Consider the following 22,811-nt stretch of genomic DNA (forward strand, 5'->3'; position numbering starts at 1 on the left):
GGGGTGGGGAGGGAAATTTTTTTCTTCTAATTTTTAAAAATATTTTTAAAATAATTTTTTAATTTTTAAAAATAATTTTAAATTTAAAAAGATGGAGGGAAAAAAGTATCCTTTTTATTTTTTTTAAAAAAATTAAAATATTTTAAAATTTTAAAAATATTGTGAAATTATTTTTTAAATTTTAAAAAATATTTTTAAATATAAAATTATGAAGGGAAAAAATCCTTTAAAATTTTTTAAAAAAAATTTTAATATTATTTTTATTTTTTAAAATTATTTTAATCTAAAATTGGTCAAAAATTGACCCCCGCTCGCACCCCTAGGCGAGTGGTTACACTCTCTTTGTACTAGTCACCATGACCTTGCCACATAGGCAAGGTCAATGGTGTGCGAAATGTTGCTTTTCGATGGGTTCAAGGGTCCTGATGACAAACATGTACGTAGAAGCGTCCAACTTACAAAACTAACATGGTACAGGGGTCCAATAGAGCATTTTACCTATTTTCAATAGAACTATTTATCTCATTTTTTAAAAAATTCAGGGCTCGTTTGATAGAGTGTATAAGAATAATGTAAAATATGGTGCGTTAGTAATGTTTGTATTAGTTATACTTGCATTAATTATACTTGTATTTTTCTTATGCATTTTTTGTTTAATGTATTAAAAATAATATGAATTAAATAATTTCTAAAAAAAAAAAATTATCTTTACAAAAATATCTTCCATATATATGTTGGAAAGGATGTAAATTTTTTTTAGGAACAATAGTGTCTTTAATAATGTTAATGCATGTATAGGATTCATTGCATTGTTAATACCATGGATTTTGAGGTTTTAGTAATACACACCTCAATACACAATAAAGTGTATAATTAATGCAGACATTAGTTATACATAGGGTGAAAAAGTATACCAAAAAAGATATTAGTAATAGACATTAAACTAATGCATGAATTAGTTCTCTAATACACTCATGCATTAGTTTAATGTGTATTAGTAGTACCTTATTTGGTATACCGTTTTACACTATGTAAACTGTATTGAGGTGTGTATTACTAATACCTCAAAATTCATGACACTAGTAATGTAATGAATCTATTGCATGCATTAACATGCTTAAAGACCCTATTACCCCTCAAAAAAATTTCCGTATCCTTTCCAATATATATATTGAGGATATTATGTAAAAAATTTTTTTTTTTAGAAATTATGTAATTCATATTTTTTTAATACATCAAACCAAATATTACATAAGAAAAATACAAGTATTACTAATACATTATATTTTCCATTATTCTTATACGGTACTCCAAAGCCGCGTAAGAGGCGAGTGAAGCCTCTGTCAAACGTCCTTTTTCCTTTAATCGTAGTGTCGGATTCAATTTTGTAGTATGTTATCTTTTACTAATATAAGTAGAATTTTGGTCATGGGATTTTTTTTAATTTTCTAATGAAAATTATTTTACTCTAGTAAAAAAAAAAAAACAATAGTGTTTGACTATAAGAATTATTTTACTTTTGGTAAAAATAATTTTTTTACAAAATTTCAAAAATAATTTTAATTTATTTATATTCATGATCAAGCACAACGTCAATTATAATTTTCAACTCTAAAAAATTGTTATTTTTATGATCAAACAAAAGTATCATATAATAATCGAGAAAAATTATTTAGTATTTTAATGACATCAAAATATATCATAATAAAAGTTACATTGAATATATTATTGTTATTGTAAGTAATAATATCTTAAACTCAACGTGGCAATTGGTCTTTGAATTAAAAGAGAAGTTTATATAGTCCAAAATAGTTCACAGACTTGTACTATCTACAGGGTCTGTGTTTTGGTTTTTAGAAAAATATTATTCACAAGAATTCCAACAATCTCTACATTGCATCTGTCACCCATTTCCACAAACTCTCTAAGTACTTGCCTTTCTCTTTCTTAGCTTCAACTTCTATTGGTTATACTTTTTATGTTAAAAATCATTATGTATTTTATTGGATAAATCATAAAAAGAAGTAACTTATGTAGATATCTTTACTTGTTTAGATTACAATATTGTTGAAAGATCAGATTTTTAACTTTCTTGAAAATGTTGTTTCTGTCTATGTTGCTCGGACTCTCCAAAAATGTTGTTTCTGTCTATGTTGTTCGGACTCTCCAAAGATCATAAAATGTTGTTTCTGTCTATGTTGCTCGGATCCTCCAAAAATACACTATGGTTGGAGGATCCATACGCAGTCATCAATATTTTTGAGGAGTCCGAGCAATAGAGGTTTCTGTTCTTTAGTGCAGCAGCTGGATCTTTAATGCTATTTTCTTGGATGAATCTTGAAATATCATAAACACAATCCATGATTGTGTGCAGCCTAGGTAGTTTCAATTTAGTTTGTGAGTTGGAATTTGTAAAGGATTTGTCTTTTTGATGATTTTAAAGTCATAAAAGTACAAGGTCAACAGTGGAGGAAAGGAAACTAGAGGTGAGACAGTGTGATTTAGTTTAGTTTGTAATTTCATCTCGTTCTAGGACAAAAGACCCAAAAGTTGAACGCTGAGCTACTTACTGTTGGCTAAAATATCATCCATACAAGTGGGGTCTGTCGGAAACAGCCTGTTCACCTCCCAAGTTTGGTGTGGAGCTAGATAGGGCTAAGGGGTTCATTTGAACCCCGTTGGTGGAAAATTACATTGTTTATACATGGTTAATTTTTTTATTTTTTTTAAATTTATTTAGAGTAGATGTTGAACCTTCTTCTGTTTCTTGACGTGTTTACTCATCATATTCTGAACCCCCTTAGTGAAAATCCTAGCTCCATCGTTGCACCCAAGGTAGGGGGAAGGTCTGCTGCATACATTGTTGTTGTAATAGTGATAGTTTTTATTCCCCATCTTTCTTTTTGTAGTTTGGACTAATTAAGTGTTGATACCAATAAGTAGTCTTTTCTTTTAACGTTTCCACTAACCTTAACTCTATCTTGAGCTAATTAACAGTTTTATTCTAGTACTTTTAGCATGTAAATAAGAAGATTTTTTATGATAATTTATCATTGATTGAGTACCGATGTGAACAACACTAACTTATTTTTAGTGAACTATGTTGGATCTCACTACTTCAGACAACAATTCTGAGTTGGTTCTTGGAGGGTCATGTTGGTCCTTGGAGTTCTTCCTTTTTTCCAAGTATAGTTACATATCATGGTTCACCAGATGGTCTAGTTTAGAATGATTGGTTGACGGAACTATATCCAATTATTGATCCAAAATGGGATGGATTGGGATCATTGAGGGCCTTTGAAGGGTTAGCGTAGGTCATGAATTAGTCAGTACCGCCCGTCTCGTTAAAACATTAAGTTGAAGACAGAAGGCAAAGCTGGGTTGTGCCTGCAATTGGTTTTCAGTGTCCTTTCTATGATAAGTTCATCTGGGAATTAGAACACAAAGTCCACACAGTGTATTTAAGGAAGAGGCTGCTTATGGCCTTTTTTTGCATAGCGGGTGAAATGGTAGAAGGGAAAAAGAGTCTGGAGGTGCTTTTTATCTGAAGGATGTAAAAGACCTAAGAGATGTGTGAAGATAATATTTTACTGCAAATGGTGCTAATCGGCGACATATCTTATCGACTATAGAAATTTCAGATCAGGATACTCATTGCCAAAAGTTCTCACAGAAACTATAGAGATTTACCTGTCTTTTGTTTGTCTGTATGTTTTAAGGAGATGGAATCTGTAGATAATATGGAAAAACTTTATAGACCATTGAAGGACTATAGAAATTTGCATATTGATTTTGTTTGCTACCTTATCATATTCATTTTTAGAATGATGTGAATCTTAAGAACTCGTTTGTCCACCTTACTTTATGTTACCATATTCCAAGTAAACCTGAAATCATTCTACACTTCGGAATTTCCTCACTTGACGAGTCCATTGAAGAAGTCATTATGCTCCAATCATATTGCTTAAAAATAACCTCCTTTTTACGGGAACTGAAAACAGATGTCACAGAGAGGGCCTATTTTATTTCCCAACAGGTCTTAGAAATATAAAAGCTTAACTCGAAATGTGTACTTCAGTCCTGATAAATCTTAACACCACCGTGCAGGTCTTGAATTTGATACTTGTTGACTAGAAACAAATATGGATTTGAATCTGGATCTGGATCGTGGGCAAGTCACACTGATAGGATCCACTATATGTCTTATGCTGTCTTTGCATTTCAGCATACAGCTAGTGACAGAACATTTTACGTCATGGAAGAAACCTAAAGAGCAAAAGGCCATAATTATTATCGTCCTCATGGCACCCTTGTATGCTATTGTCTCCTTCATTGGGTTGATCGATTTCATGGGAAGCAAACCCTTTTTCACTTTCTTGGAATCTGTCAAAGAATGTTATGAAGCAGTTGTAAGTCATAGCTAACTAAACATTTTCTGCGTGCATCGAGTGTCACTTGTTGAGCTGTGTTCTTGTCAGTTTCATACGACTAGAGATTCTCTGCTCACTTCTGTTCTAAGTGATACAGGTGATGGCTAAGTTCCTGGGGTTGATGTACACTTACTTGAACATATCCATAAGCAAAAACATAGTCCCTGATGAAATTAAGGGAAGGCAGATTCACCACTCATTCCCAATGACACTCTTCCAGGTACAGTACATAATCTAAAATTATGCGTACAACACGTCGCTCTTATATATCATCAACACTGCATGTTTGTGAGAATAAATTTTGTGATGATGCCAACAACAGTGAAAACTAAATTACATTCCGTTCAACATGCCTTATCGAGTATACCATTAAGCTCAGATTGCACTGTTTCAACTCTTTCGTTGTAAATTTGCAGGCTAGGCATATTAATACACACGTTCTCTCTCTCACTTTTCTCTCAGATTGCACTGTTTCAACTCTTTCGTTGTTAATATGCAAGCTAGGCATATTAATACACACGTTCTCTCTCTCTTTTCTCTTTGGGACCAATAGCATGATGCTTCCTAGAAGCTTCTACTTTGTTATACAGTCTTAGTGTTGATATCGAGTAACAAGCTAACTGCTGTGTGACTGCAGCCTCACACTGCTCATTTGAACCATCATACGTTGAAGCTTCTCAAGAACTGGACGTGGCAGTTTGTTGTGCTTCGCCCTGTATGCTCCATCTTAATGATTGTTTTACAGATGCTTGGAGTGTACCCTAGTTGGGTTAGCTGGATCTTTACCATCATTTTAAACATATCCGTTTCACTGGCTTTGTACTCTCTTGTGGTTTTCTATCACGTGTTTGCAAAAGAGTTGGCACCTCACAAGCCTCTAGCCAAGTTCCTGTGTGTCAAAGGAATTGTCTTTTTCGTTTTCTGGCAGGTACGTCTCTCATCTTTCCTTACCGTCTTATCTTTTTCTTTCTTGTAACCGAGTGTTCAAATTTTCCTGTTATTCGCTTAGTTGTCAAGGTAGAGAGACTGTTTCTGACAGACCCTCGGCTCATTAGAATGTACTATGATTCCAAATATCCTAATAGTGTAAAAATAAAACCATTAACGCAAAATTTCTTTATGAAGTCCGCATTTATATTAGATTTTCGTTGTGCTAAAAAAGAAACTTCTACCACTCTGCAGGGTATTCTGCTTAACATTCTGGTAGCTCTAGGCATAATCAAATCTCACCATTTCTGGCTTGAAGTCGAGCGCATTCAGGAAGCTATTCAGAATGTAATGGTGATTGTGGAGATGGTTTTCTTCGCTATCTTAATGCGCCATGCATACAGTGCAGCGCCATATCGCCAAGAAGCTGTTACAAGTTCAGGAGATAAAAAGAAAGAGTGATTATGCAACATGTATCATTGCGAAAAATTATCTTCAAAAATCAATCACTTCTTCCTATTACTTGTATGTTAATGTTGGACTTGCTTGTTATGTATACTAGTTTCTTATTAAATAATTATGTATCCTTAATGGCAGGGGCGGAGCTACCCTTTGCCGAGGGGTTTCATCCAAACCCCCTTCGGCGAAAAATTATGCTATATATGCATGGTTAAAATTATTTTTTATGTATATATATTAGATGTTGAACCTCCTTCAGTTAGTTCGTATGTTCACTTATGAACTCCCTTAGTGAATATCCTGGCTCTGTCACTGCTTAGTGGGGTCAGAGGTATGCAGAAAGTGTTCACAAGGGAAAAGAAAGCAAAAGCAGGTAAAGTATAGAAATGCTGTGACATGCAGAAGTGGATTCAGAATTTCAAACTTGTGGGTTCCAAGGGCTCCTTTCCTACCATTAAGTTCTTTCCTACCACTAAGTTATCCCTTGATTTAGCTATGGGTTCCACCTATTAATATTTATAATTTTTGACGATTTTTCTATTTAATTTTAAGTCTTACGGTAGCGGGTGTGGGTTTTCGGGAACCCACACCTTCTACTCTACATCCGCCTCTGGTGACATGCTATTGTGCTATGACATAGTATTTAACATTATATGTTAATCATTAATAAAGTGTCTTGTGACTATAGATATGCTATGACATATTTAACACCACATGTTCTAAACTAATATGTGCATGTGATTATAAGTCTTTCTTTTAAATTTCCTATTTCAACTTTAAATTGAATTATAGAACTTCAAAAAGAAAATTTAGAAGTTCTTCAAATTTTCATTTATAAATGCTAAAACATCCTTTCAGGTTCAAATATAACTTTAACATTTGAAATATCATTTTCAACTTAATTTCAAAGAATATCTTTTCAAATATCAAATCCACTCATGTACAAATGGTTACATGAATAAAACTTAAATAAAGAAAAATATATCAAAACTGGTTTTTGAAAGAGATGTGTTGATCTAATCGATAAAGTTGTGCTATCATTGATTTGAATCGTGAAAATAAGGTAAAAATACCGGAAGTTTAGTAGACGAGTTGACTTTTTTTACTGGCAATGAAAATTATAATTTTTCGAGGTTGGAGTTGGAGTTGTGTTTGATCATGCATGTAAATTAAAGTTATTTTTGAAATTTTGTGAGAAAAGTATCAGGGGCGGCTCAATAATTTTGGTGGCCAAAGCCAATTTTTAATACGACGCCTTAATATAAAAAAGAAAAACAAACAAAACTTATTGCTCTTACTCCCCTTTATTTATATATGCAAAGTCAATGCTTAGTTATATGAAGGTGAAAATGAGAAGGCATATATAATTTGCTTCATTCCCACTTTGTAAATGATCTAGAAATAGTGATATTCAAAGAATGTAAGAATCTAAAAGAATAGTTCATATTATCTAAAAAAGGTGCAATGATACTACCATTCATATTTGATTATTTTCAAAAGTCTTTCTTTTTTTATTATACTTGTTTCAAATCAAAATACTTGTCATGTTTTATTTTTCAGAGAGTCAAATTGTATACACCTAAAAAATTGCAATTTAATGAGCTTTTCATGTAGTTTATGAATATCTAACGTTTAATTTTAGAATGTTGAATTAATCTAATCTAATTTAGCTTTAAAAATTAATCAAATTAACTTTAAAAAAAAGTAAAACATACCAAGTATTTGAATGGAAGGAGTAAATATTTGTATGTTTTACCCTGTACTTTTTTTAAAAGAATAAATAAACAACATATACGCATACAATAGTAGAAAATGGGGCCCCCAAAACTTGGAGGCCTGAAGCGCTTGAAGCAGTTGCTTCACTCGCTTCATGTAATAGCTGGGCCTGAGAAGCATGAGTGAAAACAAGAAAAATTTGTTTTTACTTTTTTAAATATAATTTTAAAATTTTCAATTGCTAAACACAAATTGTTTTCCCTTTTTTTCACTAAAGTTATGGCTGTGCAAAAATAAAACTAACCGATATCGAACCGATAAAAATGTTATTGGTTTATTGTTATTGGGTTAACAATGTTTTAATGGTTTTATAAAAAAAATTATTGGGTTATTGGTTTGATTCGATTTTTTCTTATTGGGTAAATCGATAACCCAACAAGAATATGTATATATATATATATATATATATATATATGACTTATTAGATATTTCTCTTAATTTCTCTTTAATCTCTACAAATTAATAAACCTATTATTTCAATTATACAAAACTCTTAATCCCTCCTAACAACATTTAGTTCAAACTAGAAGATTCTTGTAAATTTTGTGATGAACGTACAGGAAAACCCTCTTTGGATTTGCCAAAGATCTTTGGAATTCATTTATTTCTCTCAGGGGCGTATAAATTGGGTTTTTGGCTCACAATAAAGATAGAGTCCTGATCGAGCAACTAGTAATCCTATCTATCCACCTCTCCAGTTGATTAGATCCAGAAACTTCAGCAGCTCCTCGCATCCCCAACTACGAGTGCCACATAACATCACATTGTAGTAGGCATCTGTAAGAAAGTCGTGATGGCCGACGACGGAAGCTCGGGACAGAGCCGTATACATTGTGTAGGATTTTTGTTTGCAACTAAGATTCGATTATTTTTCATGTTAGTTACTACTATTTCTATTTTATGAGTATTTTCTTATCGGTTAAACAAAAAATCGAACTGTTAAAGACTAAAAATCGATAAACCGAAAATCGATAAAGAATATCTTATTGATTTGATTATTGATTTAACATATTTAAAAATGAAAAATCGATAAATCGAATCGATAATATGTAAAATCGAACCGAACCGATTGATGCACACCCTAACTAAGTAGAATAATTTTTTTAAAAATATATATACTGTAAAAACTTTAATATAAAAACTGGTCCCACCTCGTTCATAAGAGACGTTCTTATCCACGTATGACTGGAAAAAAATCCCGTCGAGAAAAGCTAGCTTGCTATGCAAATTGCAAAAATGGAGTCTTTATCATCCCTTCTGCTTTTGTAAAACAACCTTCAAACTTCCATTCAAATGAACTTTCTTCACTTCTTTTCTCTCTGTAAAAAGTATTGAACTTTACCATGACAACAGTTGCTCAATTTTCCATAAATTTACTACAACGACCCAGTTATTGTTTCTCTAATTTAAGTTCAAGAAAAATATTAATTTGTAGTAGTTGGAACAAATTAGGAGGTTTTAAGGAGAGTAAAAATGGGATTTTAATGAAGGAGGAGAGATGGGGTTGTGAGAAGATTGTGAAAGCAGGAGATTTTAGGGAGAAATATTCATTCTTGATAGGCAAAAATGGGGGTTTTATGAAGGAGAAAAGAAAGTTTTTTGTGAAATTAGGAGCTTTTAGGGAGAAAGGCTCATACTTGACAGGTAAAAATGGGATTTTGATGGAGGAGGAGAGAAGGGGTTGTGAGAAGGGAAGGAGATTTGTGAAAGCGGGAGCTTTTAGGGAGAAAGACTCATTCTTGATTGGTAAAAATGGGATTTTTGTGAAGGAGAAGAGAATGGTTTTGGTGAAATTCAAACAAGGTTTTGGATTTGATGGGATTGGTGATGGTGGTGGTGGTGGTGGGAGGGATAATAGTGAGACAGTGAGAGTGTTGAGTAATCTTGTTCTAGCAATTGGGCTTACTTATCTCACTATGACTGGCCAGCTTGGTTGGGTCTTGGATGCTATTGTTTCTGTTTGGGTATTTTTCTATCCTCTCTCAAACACACGCACACACGTATCTTCAAACTAGCATCAGTTAGCTTGCATATTAGCATCACATGGCGTAGTTTCAGCTTCCTGATGACGTGATCTTAGATAGTAGGTTGTGGAGGACACAAATTTAGGGTAGAAAGTTAGTAGGTAATAGTGCGTTGTCTGGTTATCTGGCCATACTAGTAGTTGTAGTATTGCTCAAGTTGTTTCTTGTCCTTCAAGTTCTGTTGTTTCCTGTACTTCAATTATTGTATTAGTATTATTTTGTTGTAGTTACTGCTTGGTATGCTTTGTTATGCTTTCACTTCTTGAACTGTTTTTGCTTGAGACGAGGGTCTATGGGAAACAGTCTCTCTACCTTTGGGGTAGGGGTAGGACTTGCGTACACTCTGCCCTCCCCGACCCACTTTGTGGGATTTATAGTTATTTAGTATGATGATGATATGAAATGGGCTTAAATGAAAAAGTGGGACTTATAGCCGATCCCAACTTGTTTGGGATTGAGGCGTAGTTGTTGTTGTTTGGGTATTAGAGATGTACGTCTATATTTGTTTTTACACGGAATTGTTTGAAATTAGTTTTATGTGTGCATGATATGCCATAGCTTGGGTACACCTCTTAGCTTTTTTACCAGATTTTTTGCTAAGGGCATGGTGTCAAGATTTAATATTTATCTATAGAAAAAGTAAGTTTTGACATATATAAGCAGTATTGTTTTTATATATACACAGTAAAACTACCGACAAGGGTGTGTTCAACTAACCACCCTTCAGTCTATGCAGCTGCGCCACAGCTCACGTGTCACCTTTAGGGTAAATTGACTAATGCTGGTCTGGATACTTCATTTAATTCAAATTTTGCTGCTTCTGATACTTACCATGCATAGAGTAACACTATGAATGGAACATGATTATACTACGATGAATGCTTATCCTTTCATATCTAGGGTGATCGCATTCACTACATTTTAAAATGTTAAGATATCACTGCTTGCAAAGTTCTTAAACCTAGTGAGTAATCTATTAGTACAATTCTCCGTAATGCGGTCATTCTCTGTATTTCTGTTTTGCATGTATTGGCTATTATTTTCTTGTCACAACATACCTCATGAATGTTAACAGTTGTCCTTTGTTTTCTGCCTCCCAGATCCTTGTAGTTCTACTTCCAATTTTAGGTTTGGGAGCTTTTATTTGGTGGGCTGGACGAGATATAGTTCAAGGCACTGTAAGGCAACTAAACTTGCATCTCTTCTCTTTGCCACATATATCCTATTGTTTCAAATGCCTGCTTTCGGAATTGCATAAGCGTCTGCTTCTGCCTGTGAACTATCAACTTTAAGCAGCCTGTTTGATCATTTGACTGATTATAAATTTCTGTGCACAGTATATCTCTTCCATTATTATGAAGTGTTGAATTGCAGTTTATATCATTTTATTACATTAAAGGGATCCGGTATTGAAACTCCTCTAGTGCATGGATCCCGATGAGATCACTTTCTCCCCTATCAACTTGATGTGCACTTCATTTAGACTTCATAGATTTGGTCATCTCAACATGTGTCATGAGTAACATTGCATCAGGGACTTCTATTGCTATAGGCTTCAACTAAAAAATGCATAAAATTTCATCCAAGAATTTCAATTTGTATCAAAGCTCTAATGCCACAGATCGATTTAACACTTCTCAGTATCTATAAATGTGTCCATTTCTGCATCATCCAACCTGCTCTACATATCCTTAAATTTCAAGTGGAAAACAGAATTTCTAGAATAACAACTATTTTGCAACAAACAATTGGTTAGTCTTGAGCTTGTATATTCTTGCAATGTGTGCATGATACTTTTACCAAGCAGTAGGTTATTCTGTTGTAGGTGCACGCCTTAGGGTGCTACAGCGATGAGAAGTAGATTTTTTCAAAACTAAGGTAGATCAAATGAAGTGTTCTCTGGGTCCATCTAACAACTATCAAACCTCTTACGAAACATTTTTCCTTGTGTGTTTGCTAATGGACTTCTTGTACTGTGCAGTGTCCAAACTGCGGGAATGATTTTCAAATTTTCAAGTAAGATCAAATGGAACTTTGTTTAAGAGAAATACTTGAAGCATGGGTGGCCTGATTATTTTTGTTACTCATAGCATTGATTTTCACCCAGTGCAGGTCTACTTTAAATGATGAGGTTCAGCTTTGCCCTTTCTGTACTCAGCCATTCTCAGGTAAAATTTGATACTCTAAGTTGGCTTGTGTCCCTTCTTTTGATAACTTTCTCGTAGCTGGTCGATTGGCAGCATTCTTGTTTCATTTTGTTACACTATTGTTCTCATTGTTTTCTAAAGTCTTTTCCCATGATTTCTCCGCTTCCATTATTTTTCGATCTGCTTTGATATGTTTTTCGTTGAACCGAGGGTCTTATCCGAAACATCCTATCTACCTCCCAAGGTAGTGGGTAAGATCTGCATACACTCTACCCTCCTCAGACCCCACGTGTGGGATTACACTGGGCATGTTGTTGTCGTTGTATTGTTCTCATGTTGATTTTTAAGAGAGCTAATGGGAAATTGCTTGTGTTGCTGTACTTTAATCTGTAACCTTATGTTACTAGCTATTTGAACGGAGTACTGTTAAAATCTTGTAGTTGAGCTTCTTGGCAATTTTTTTGCATCACCAGTATTTATTCTCATCATATATGCACCTTATAAAATAGATATGGGTGTTCTTTTGGTAGGTGGAATGGAAGGCGAGGAACGGGTAAAAAAGACAAGCCAATTCTAATAAATAGTTTATTCAATTTTTTTACTGATAAATTTAATTGTGTTCTAACTTGGTGTTTTTGGATGCTACCACTAGAAACAGTTCGCTGATGCGGCTTGTCTAGACGTTGAATACAATTAATTGCTTTGTCAATGGACTTTAAGTCTGAGCTCAATTAGTCTGAGCTCAATTAGCTAAGGAATATCATTCATCCTATTTGTTGTTAATGATTTTCTGAATGAACAACGAAAGAGATTTATGAAGAAATTGAAAAATCAAGTAACTTATTTCATGTATGGCCCCTAAAAGAATTTTCTGTACCCTTGTTTACCTCGTTTTCTCCACCTTAGAATCTTATTCCGTGGCTCGATGCATATGTGTGAAGCTAAGCTTGTTATTTAAGATGTTCTATGCATCATTGTTATTGATGAGTTATTCTACACGTCGTCTTTGGGCTAAATGAGTCTATATCTGCAGTTGCTGGTAATAAGTTCGTGAGAGATCCAGTAACATTCTCCAACCAGTCAAATACATTTGGTCAAGCATTCAGTGACTTCAGTACTTCAAAGAAAGGTTCATCTTTCTTACTCTTTTTGTAAAGACATTTTCTGGTTGTGGTGCTTCTTTTCAGGTGCATAATCCGTTTATCTAAACTTCATTTCGTGATTTTTTTTTCTTTTTCTCGAATACTGTTCATATGTTGTTTGTTAAAGTTGCCTCTCTCGTAAATAAGCTTGACTTTTGCGGACTCCTGGAAAGTTAGCCAGCATAAACAAATATGAGAATGGATTCCTTCAAGAAAGAAAACAGAATTCTTTTCTAACTTGTTTGGATCTTTATTTTCTCTATTAGTGCGAGTATTCAAATATTTCCCTAAGATTAAAGCCTTTAAACGGCTTAAAATTCCAAGCAAACTTGGTTTATGTTTCTTCTTATCATAAGTTTCTGTCCGAGAATCTTCAAAACGTGTTTCCAGGATAAACTTGAAATAGTACTCATAAGAATTGATCTAACTGCTTAGATTCTGGAACACTACCAAAAGTTGTGCAACTTTTGACCGGGAGGGCTTTAAATCGTGATCCTAGCAATGTCCCTTGATGTATCTGGATTAGAGACTACTTCACCTCATGTATTTACTTTACAGGCAAGGAATCCTCTATCGGAGTTGTTGATATAGAAGCAGAAGTTAAAGACGTGGACTAGGCAGTGGTCACCAGTCATACAGTAGCACATGGTAAAGTACTCACATTCTTTTTGCAGCTTTGCCTATGCATGTGATAGAGTACACATTGCAAAGAAAACTGTAGCTATTTGTAAAACATTATATATATAATGTGTCGTCCACCTTTGTCTCCCTTCAACTTTGTCTTTTTATTTGAAAGTAAATCCCATGCGCAATAGAACTGTTTGGACAGGGTGTATGATGTTTCTTAAAACAAGTCATTTCGAAATTGTCATATTCTGTCCTCCTTTATCTGCTGGATGAAACCTTGTTTCTCTCCATATCTGCCATTCCTCACTCGGGATGGGGTGTGTTCCGGTATTTACAACATATTTATGTATCCTCTGAACATAGAGGGTGATTTATATTTTACCAGTCCTTTGCTGGTGTTGTCGTATTAATAAGTATGAGGCTGCTTCTTTTTCTTCTTTCATGGAAATCATCGTTAGAGATTCTGGGGAAGCAGCAGCAGCTGAATGGGATGAAGACAGGAGCATCCCGCGTTGGAACAGAGAGAAACTTTTCATAAGTACTATTCTGTCATGAAATACCAAAGAACGCCACGTTTAGCATAGCTTGTCATGCATGGTAGTACATGACTACTGTTGCGAACGCATGGTCAACATCTTATAGAATATTTCTGATTATGTTAGAAAAAAAGTGGTGATACCATTGAACTTGATTGCAGTTGCTCCACAGTATACAATAGCATACGATTGTTTATCATGTTTGTAAAAATACTTTCTAGCTTTTCATCAGCTGAGGTTGCTGATTGTAAATGTACAACAATATATTCAATGTAACCTGTTCTTCGTCTTTTGTTGTATACCAAGAAAAATTGTACCTTAAAACCTTTTTCTAAGTTTACTTTTTGAGACTTCCCATTCCTTGTATTTTGGTGCACGGATAGTCCAGCTGTGTTTTGTTCAGTTGCACAACGTTCATGGTATCCCACTTATGCCAAAAAAATTTCAAATTTCAGTCCCATGATTCTCTCTCAGAAACAACGTTGCATAAAAACCATAATTTAGAGTATTCCATGTTTCTGCAACTTATTACAGTAACTGAACCTCATGTTCAGTTTCCTGTCATTGGTTTCCGCCTTCAATAGGTAGAACTGTATGAATGGGTGATTCTTTACCCCACCATCTCCCATAGTCTAAAATACATGCAAGCGAGACACCATTCACCGAATGACAAGAAGGAAACAGCTTGACGAAGCAAATGAGCTTTGCTGCATTTGGCTCACTAAGCTCCATCAAACCAGGAACACATTCAGATTGGTTAAAATGACACGAATGGAATGGGAAGAGAACTGTGGTCTCCTCATCATACTCATGATCGTTATGCAAATGGATAGCTAAAGCTGTTTCAAAAAGGAGGATACGCTATAGCCTTAGTAGGCAGAGTGTTCCAAATGTACCAACATTCTACATAAAGCCAAAAAAAGGAAATACAGTTGAATCAACTTTTCATGTGCAATTCAGTCTTAATAAGAGAAGTGGAGGAAATGGGGGAAAACCCATTTGACATTCTTCATGGCAAAAACTGAAGAACACATAGCCCTAACTGCTTTATTCAAGGTGATTAAGCACGTCCAATATTAGTGGGATCCTTCACCAACTTTCTGCCATGAGATGAAGCAAATCAGATCAGATATTAGATAGAGAAAACATCATATTTCAAGACCAGTGAGAATAGTAGTGTCTCTTCAAGATGAAATGCACTACACACTGTACAGATGACGAAATTGCTAGGTTAAGGTAACTCGCATAATACCATTTTTCTTCATAAGGTAAGGTAAGATTTACCTACAATATACTAGTAAAACCAAATAGGTGATCATTTGGTCTTTTGTTATAATGTCAATTCTTATTCAAACCCTCAATCAGCAAATAGCTGGCAGAAATAGATAAAATATTTGATTGGCATTTTGTTCTGATGTATTTCATAAGCACTTATAATATGGACATATAGGAGATAACGACATTGAAATATATGCTTTAACATTATCCGCAACAGAAAAATGTTTGATTGAAGTTGTTAAACGTGCAAGGAATGTACCTATTCCTTCTTCTCTTTCTTTCCCCTTGTGGCGAGCTTATAACCTCCATAGAAGGCCAACCCCCAGCCAGTAAGAGAGACGATCACAAACTACAAGGACCAGAGATATGATTAATTGGAGACTGTAAATTCCAGTTCCAAGTTATAACCAAAATAATATAATGAATAATCAAATTACACTCCAACTGTAAACAACATGAACTTGCTTTAGCAATTTAGCAAATCCTCTCCTGTTATATCCACAGATAACATCACACCCAATTGAAAAGATTTCTAGTCATAGAACTATTGAGATACGGTGCCAAAGATTGGTGATTCACAATCACAACTAGAAGCCGAAGTTGCCAAAAGCTATGTTACATTGTACCCAATTGAAAAAATTTCTAGTCATAGAACTATTGAAGATACGGCTCGAAAGATTGGTGATTCACAATCACAACTAGAAGCTAACGTTGCCAAAACCCAAAAGTATGGATTTTTGCCAATCTAATCTGCATTAATACGTACCTTGACGAGCCTATCCAAAACAGGCCCAACCTTGGCATAGATATGAAAGGAACCTACCAAAATGAGTAAAACTTTCTAGATACTGAACAGACACATGCAGGGTTGCATAATTGCATATGATATGGAGTAAGATTTTGCAGTGGTCTAAAAGATAACTTTAGCAGAAGCAAACATCATTCGGAATAAGTATCATTTCCCACAATCACAGGTGAACTGAATAATGTACATACTCTTCTGGATCCCCAATTCAGAAATGGCACTCCAATCCCCACTTAAGCTTGTTGTCAACCATGTATAGGTAAAAGTTCTGTATCTGATGTCTAAAGTTCTACTATTACAGAAGACTAAGTACTGCTCAGGTAAAAGTGAAGGGATGCTTCAGTAAAAAGTTTCACAGCCGAAGTTTCATAAGTCAAGCAAGCTGATAATGTCAAATCCAACAACCAAGAAAAGCTTTAACAGTTTAAACAAGTAGAAAAGACATCACAAAGTCCTGAAAGACTCACATGCTCTTCTTTCCATTTCGATGGACTCATTGGATCCTGCCAAAAGTTCACCTTCGGGGGTCCATGATGGTCTGCATTGAAAAGAATTAATATTAGTTATCATCTCAGTCATGGTACAATTTCTAAATACCAATTGTAAGCGGCATTCATATCCTTGCACTGTTTTCTTGTAGTAGAACGCAATAAAAGCCATGAATGTGGTTGCCCCTTCTACATAACCTTTTATCGCTTTCCAAGTCACCCTTGGAAGCAATATATGTAAGGATGGTGGTGGCCATAAGCCAATTAGGACGAAGAAAATAATACAAAAAATCTAATTAACATATTTGAACTGAGGAGAAATGGTAAACTGAATATTTTATACAAAGCATACAATCTATTCTATCTAGCTAACTTGGCCAGGGAGTTTTGAGCTAAGTAACAAACGCAATGAAACCTTGAAACTCCATCTACCAGAGAACGTGGATGCTCCTTTACCAATTTTACAAGCTCAACCCACCAGTATAAAAAGTTCATCTTGCTCAGTTAGTTTAAAATACAGAGCAATAAAAGAAAAAAGACAATGGTACTATAGCAGAAACAAAAATGAAAAAACTACTCTTTCAATTTGTTTTTCTTACTCACCTTTAATCCATTTCAAAAAGAAGGCCTCTTCCCTATTTTTTGACAACTCTTTAATGTCAACTTTCCACCTTACATGTTTAAGAACACAAGATTAACGGACGTTTTGGTACATTCTAGAAATCTTTAATTTAAGACTCGTGATTCAAAAGTCTTTTTTACTTTCTTAAACTCAACGTCAAGTCAAAACCGGACAAACGAAATGGAACAGAGGGAGTAGCAAATAGTGCAAGACATTTGTAACTATTGATCATGCACAAGTAACTATTATCTCTGCCAGTGTAGAAACTTTTGACACTTATCTTCCGTGAGTTTTAACAGAAAACACATGACTTTTGCAGGCGAGCATATACGCCATAACTCAGCACAAACTAACAACAACAACAAACCCACTGTCCCACATAGTGGGGTCTGGTCAGCACAAACTAAGCATTTAAAAAATAAATTTCGAAAACAAATTTAAAAAGGAAAAAGGAAGGCAAATGCCTATATAAATTTGGCTTGCTATTACTGATTCCGTTTCAATTTGTTCGTCTTACTTTCTATTTTATTCCATTTCAAATCGAATGTCTCTTTCCTTTATCGGCAACTCGTTAATTCTAACTTTACAGTTTACACATAACATGTTTAAAACAAAAGCATAACACACATGTTGATACATTATATCTATTTTTACTATCTTAAATCCCTGTCAAATCAAAATCAGACAAGCAAATTAAAATAGAGCTAACAATGCTTTTACAAGCAGATGATAAGATTTGCGAACGGATTAAATTTTAATTAATTTCAGCAAAATTAGCTAATTAGTTACCACCACCGCCAGCAAGGCCGCGCCGCTGGATAAGTAACCCGCCTTGCTTTGTTAAGCTAGCTGATTTGGAAGCCGGGAATCGAGATAGGTTAGCTGCTTGTCGCGCCGCCACCGTCCACGCCGCCATCGTATCAGAGCTCACCGGACTGAGTGAGTAGAAATGAGTTAGATGCAATCAAGAGAGAGAAGAAAATGATCAAATGACCCAAATGCCCTTTTCTGGTAGCCACTGAGCGTACTGGGCCTTGGCTCCCTTGGCCCAAATGGCTAATTCGTAAAGTTACACTTGGTCAGTGGTTATGTGATCAACTAAGTGCGAACAAATTTACTAGTTTTGATAATAATGAGAAAACCGTTCTCTTATGCTTGCGAGTAGGCTTTTTTGAGATAGTAATAAAATTTGTATATAGTTTATTTTTTTTCAGATTTTATTTATGAGGTTTTATTGGGTGTATTGTTGTTATCGATGTATGTTTACGGGTAGAAATGTTCATGATTTGATTAAACATCATATTGAACCGCAAATCAAACTAAATCGGCTAAAAAAATTGATTTTAAATTTGATTTAATTTGATTTGATTTTAAATTTAAAAAAATTGATAGTATTTTGGTTGATTTTAGTTCAACTAAAATAACAAAAAATAACTACATCAAATCGATAAATTATGTACATAAATTTTATAATTATTTGAATATATAATTTTAATTTTTTTATAAATAATTATAAATATTTTATGCCTTCAAATAATCATTAATTTAATTGTAATCTACTTATTTCAAATGCATTACAAGACTATTAAATTTCATTTTTAAGCCAAACAAACAAAGGGAGTGAAAATTTTTTGTAAGCGTTGTTTGGTACACCAAATTGAATACAACAACAATAACATACCCACTGTATTCTTACCTAGTGAGGTATGGGAGGGTAAAATGTACGTATTTCATATCATTACCTCTAAAGAAATAGAGAGTGTTTTCGATAGACCCCCGACTCAAGACATAAAGACAATAAATAAAGTCATAATAAAACATGAGACAAAATAAAATAATAGAAATAAGGCACCCATTAAATAGCACTACACACTAACAAATCGCAAGCACCCACCTTCCCCGACCCACCTAGTTGGAAACTTCATCCTATGTGCAAAGTCCAATGACTATTAGTCAGGGTACCGCAAAGCACATCTAACTAATAGCTACGACTCATCCACATACACTAACCTTCTTAGCTAATTCGTGTTCTCCGTACCTTCTCACGAAGAACTAATCCTTTATCCCATATTTGACATAATCTTTTAACTAATCCTCCTACTACTTTATCCTATTATTTATATTAAAATATTAAAATTACTTTCCAATCACGTCAAATGTAACCAACCGAAACCGAAGAGATTATTCACTCTTAAGCAGCTTTACTCTTTACATAAACAATACCCTTTTTTAAGATACCAAGCCAAATGAATGAAGTTTCTCAATCATCAATCAACCATGTCTTCTCATCTTCTCCTTGTTGTTCTAATCTTGTGCAATACCTTATCTCATGGGTCCTTCAATTCATTTGTCAATTGCCTCACAACCAAATCAATTCCCCAAAAAGACATCTCCCAAATTGTCTACTCCACAAACAACCCCTTATTTAACCCCATTTTACAAACCTACATAAGAAACCGCCGGTTCTTTAACTTCACTACTTCTAAACCGGTCCTAATTGTCACACCTTCTAAAGAATTTCAAGTCTCTTCTATTGTTCTTTGTACTAAAGAGAGTGATTTACAGCTTAAAATTCGTAGTGGTGGTCATGATTATGAGGGTATTTCGTATATCTCGAATGTCCCTTTTATTATGCTTGATATGTTTAATCTCCGCGAAATTTACATGGATGTGTATGCTGAAACGGCTTGGGTACAAGCAGGTGCTACTGTAGGAGAACTTTACTATAACATTTGGACGAAGAGTAACCTTCTCGGTTTTCCAGCGGGGGTTTGCCATACTGTAGGTGTTGGTGGACATGTTAGTGGAGGTGGATATGGGAACATGCTACGTAAATTTGGACTGAGTGTTGATAATGTATTGGATGCTCGACTCGTGGATGTTAATGGTAGAATTCTTGATAGGAAATCTATGGGTGAAGATCTTTTTTGGGCAATTAAAGGAGGTGGTGGTGCTAGTTTTGGTGTCATTTTAGCCTTTAAAATTCGACTTGTTCGAGTACCTGAAACTGTGACGTACTTCAGAGTTGAAAGGTTCTTAGACAACCAAAATGTCATTGACGTTGTTGTCCAGTGGCAGAATGTGGCTAGCAAAATTGACAACGATCTCTTTATAAGGCTACTTATACAACACATCACAACGAAACATGAAAACAAGACTAAAGGTGCAAGGAACACAAAGACGATACGAGCAACTTTCATAGCGTTGTTCCTAGGTGATTCGAGTAGATTAATGTCACTCATAAACAATGAATTACCAGCTTTGGGATTAATAAAACAAGACTGTTTCGAAATGAGCTGGATTGATTCAGTACTCCGATGGGCGAGTTTCGTTAACACAACAAAACCAATTTCCTTGTTGAATAGAACAGGGGACCCATCTCATTTCTTGAAAAGGAAATCGGATTACGTACATGAACCAATATCTAGAGATGGCTTGGATTCAATATTTAAAAAGGTAATTTCTTTGGAAAAAGTAGCAATAGTTTTCAATCCTTATGGAGGGAGAATGGCTGAAATTCATGAAGATGAAACGCCATTTCCCCATAGAGAAAGCGTTCTTTTCAAGATTCAGTACGCAGTGAATTGGGACGAGGAAGGAGTAGTGATTGAAAAAGAACATCTTTCACATATAAGAGATATGTACAATTTTATGACCCCTTATGTTTCAAGCAACCCAAGAGAAGCCTATTTGAATTACAGAGATCTTGATATTGGTACAAATGATCACGGCAAAAACAGCTTGGAAGAAGGAAGAATATATGGAACTAAATATTTCAAGAACAATTTCGATAGGTTGGTGAAAGTGAAATCAGCAGTGGATCCAACGAATTTCTTCAGAAACGAACAGAGTATTCCTACTCAAACTCACAGCTTCGGGAAAGAAAACAAAGGGAGTTGTTTTACCATATCTTCGGTTTTAGTTCTAGGTGAATGCTTGATATTAACGAGCATAATTTTTTTTTAGTTTGTTCGTAGATTGCTAGTGTAAGTTACAAGGTTTTTCACAAATGCCTATACAATGAGGACTCAAGTGTATAGCCTTTGTCTAAATCATTCGCCATTATGATACGTTTGGTTGCCAACTTCGAGTTTTATGACAAATTTGAACAGGTAGAGTTTTCATTATTGTAGTTCTATCGGAATTCACGCCTAAGCAAGCAGAAGGGGAGTCTTAGTAACTGGTAAAGTTGTTGTCATGTGATCAGGAGATCACGAGTTCAAGCTTTGGAAATAGCCCCTTACAAAAATGTAAGGTGAGGCTGCGTACAATAAATCCTTGTGGTCGGACCTTTCCAGGGACTCTGCACATAGAAGGAGCCTAGACAATATCTTGAGGAAGCCGACATACTTGAAGCTTTGGATGCCTTCTCTATTAAAGATGTGTATGTGAAATTGAGAGGCAACTTCCAAGTGGTAGATGGGTGGAATATGCTTAGAAATAACATGGCGTCTCCAAAGTGGCTCTCTTACTGCCTTGAGAAGACTCCACACTAGGGATAGACTACTACAATGGAGGATTATAGACGACTCAACATTGCCCCGGTGCAACGATTTGCACTGAGAACCATGCAAGTATATGGACCATCTGTTTTTTATGTATCCTTATGCTGCTAATATATGGTCCAAACTCCTTCAGTGGCTAGGTATTGTTGAGGAGTAGGAATGGAATCCAAAGAAAAGTCAATCATGCAGAAAATACAAATGTCTAAAAGTTAGTTAAGCACAGTAACTGGTTAGTCACAGTTACTATTAGACAGTTAAAGAAGTAGTTAGTCTCTACAGCTATATATATATATATATTCCCTCATGTATAATAGGCAATTAAGAAATTCAATACACAAGGTATTAACCTCTCTCATCTATTGAATCTTAATCTGATCATTCTTCTTTTTCTTTAGTTTTCTTTCTTCTCTGGTTTTTTCTTCTTCTCTCCTCTGCTAGTGTAATCATTCATAATTCTTCATGGTATCAAAGCCGACTGAATCAAATCAGTATTCATACGCGATCCTCATTCTAAGTCTCTTCTTGAATTCAAGAACTTGACAGTTTTTTTTTTCTGTCTGAAATTTTATTGGGAAATTCTCTGATTCTTATCCATGGCTACTGATGTACATTCTACTGGAAATAGGGTTGGGAATTCAGCTCCATCAGTTTCTTAAAATAATGGCGCTATCAACTATCAATCCATGACTGCTTTAGATATTAATCACCCCCTTTATCTGTCAAATTTCAGGTAACTCTCTTGTGTCATTTCAATTGAAAGGGAGTGAGAATTATATTGTATGGAGCAAATCAGTTAGGATAGCATTGTTAGGTCGCAATAAGTTTGGCATTGTTGATGGTTCTTGGTCAAAAGATAGATTTCCTACTGAATTGGGAAATCAATGGGAAAGAGTCAATGTCATTATTCTGTTATGGCTGATGAACTCAGTTTCTACTGATCTTCTTGGAGGGGTAGTACATGCATCTAGTTCCCAGATTGTGTGGCAAGATTTGAAAGAGAGGTTTGATAAGGTTGATGGGTCGAGAACTTATAATCTACATCAAG

General features: G+C 34.8%; 3 protein-coding genes across 5 annotated transcripts; all 3 read left to right on the forward strand.

The window, feature by feature from the left end:
• Positions 1-1,387: 1,387 nt before the first annotated feature.
• LOC107878698 (transmembrane protein 184C) lies at positions 1,388-6,049 on the forward strand. 3 transcript variants are annotated; one of them, XM_016725787.2, is made up of 5 exons: positions 1,388-1,928; positions 4,108-4,409; positions 4,528-4,650; positions 5,068-5,358; positions 5,613-6,049. In XM_016725787.2, exons 2-5 carry the CDS (start codon positions 4,143-4,145, stop codon positions 5,817-5,819), a joined length of 888 nt encoding a protein of 295 aa, XP_016581273.1. In that variant the 5' UTR covers positions 1,388-1,928; positions 4,108-4,142; the 3' UTR covers positions 5,820-6,049. The 3 variants fall into 3 exon arrangements, with proteins under 3 accessions (XP_016581273.1, XP_016581275.1, XP_016581274.1); XM_016725789.2 differs by having other exon boundaries at positions 1,443-2,486; XM_016725788.2 differs by having other exon boundaries at positions 1,779-1,924.
• A 2,697-nt stretch (positions 6,050-8,746) lies between these two features.
• On the forward strand, positions 8,747-14,423 carry LOC107878699 (the record flags this gene model as incomplete). Its single annotated transcript, XM_016725790.2, is given in 7 exon segments — positions 8,747-9,556; positions 10,717-10,794; positions 11,598-11,632; positions 11,729-11,784; positions 12,797-12,892; positions 13,464-13,553; positions 13,991-14,423. Coding segments are annotated over 6 exon segments (945 nt in total). The 3' UTR covers positions 13,523-13,553; positions 13,991-14,423.
• Positions 14,424-19,412: 4,989 nt separating this feature from the next.
• Positions 19,413-22,097, forward strand: LOC107877405 (berberine bridge enzyme-like 21). Its single transcript, XM_016724055.2, has one exon. The coding sequence runs from the start codon at positions 19,512-19,514 to the stop codon at positions 21,225-21,227; it is 1,716 nt and encodes a 571-aa protein (XP_016579541.1). The 5' UTR covers positions 19,413-19,511; the 3' UTR covers positions 21,228-22,097.
• Positions 22,098-22,811: the final 714 nt, after the last annotated feature.

This window comes from Capsicum annuum, chromosome 7, assembly GCF_002878395.1.
Source record: "Capsicum annuum cultivar UCD-10X-F1 chromosome 7, UCD10Xv1.1, whole genome shotgun sequence".
Lineage (NCBI taxonomy): Eukaryota > Viridiplantae > Streptophyta > Magnoliopsida > Solanales > Solanaceae > Capsicum > Capsicum annuum.

Bases quoted from the DNA above. Each gene is read 5' to 3' on its own strand.
- LOC107878698 (XM_016725787.2), top strand. From the start codon at position 4,143: ATGGATTTGAATCTGGATCTGGATCGTGGGCAAGTCACACTGATAGGA. The intron at 4,410-4,527 runs GTAAGTCATAGC...TAAGTGATACAG, and splicing joins AAGAATGTTATGAAGCAGTT to GTGATGGCTAAGTTCCTGGG. The intron at 5,359-5,612 runs GTACGTCTCTCA...ACCACTCTGCAG, and splicing joins TCTTTTTCGTTTTCTGGCAG to GGTATTCTGCTTAACATTCT.
- LOC107877405 (XM_016724055.2), top strand. From the start codon at position 19,512: ATGAAGTTTCTCAATCATCAATCAACCATGTCTTCTCATCTTCTCCTT.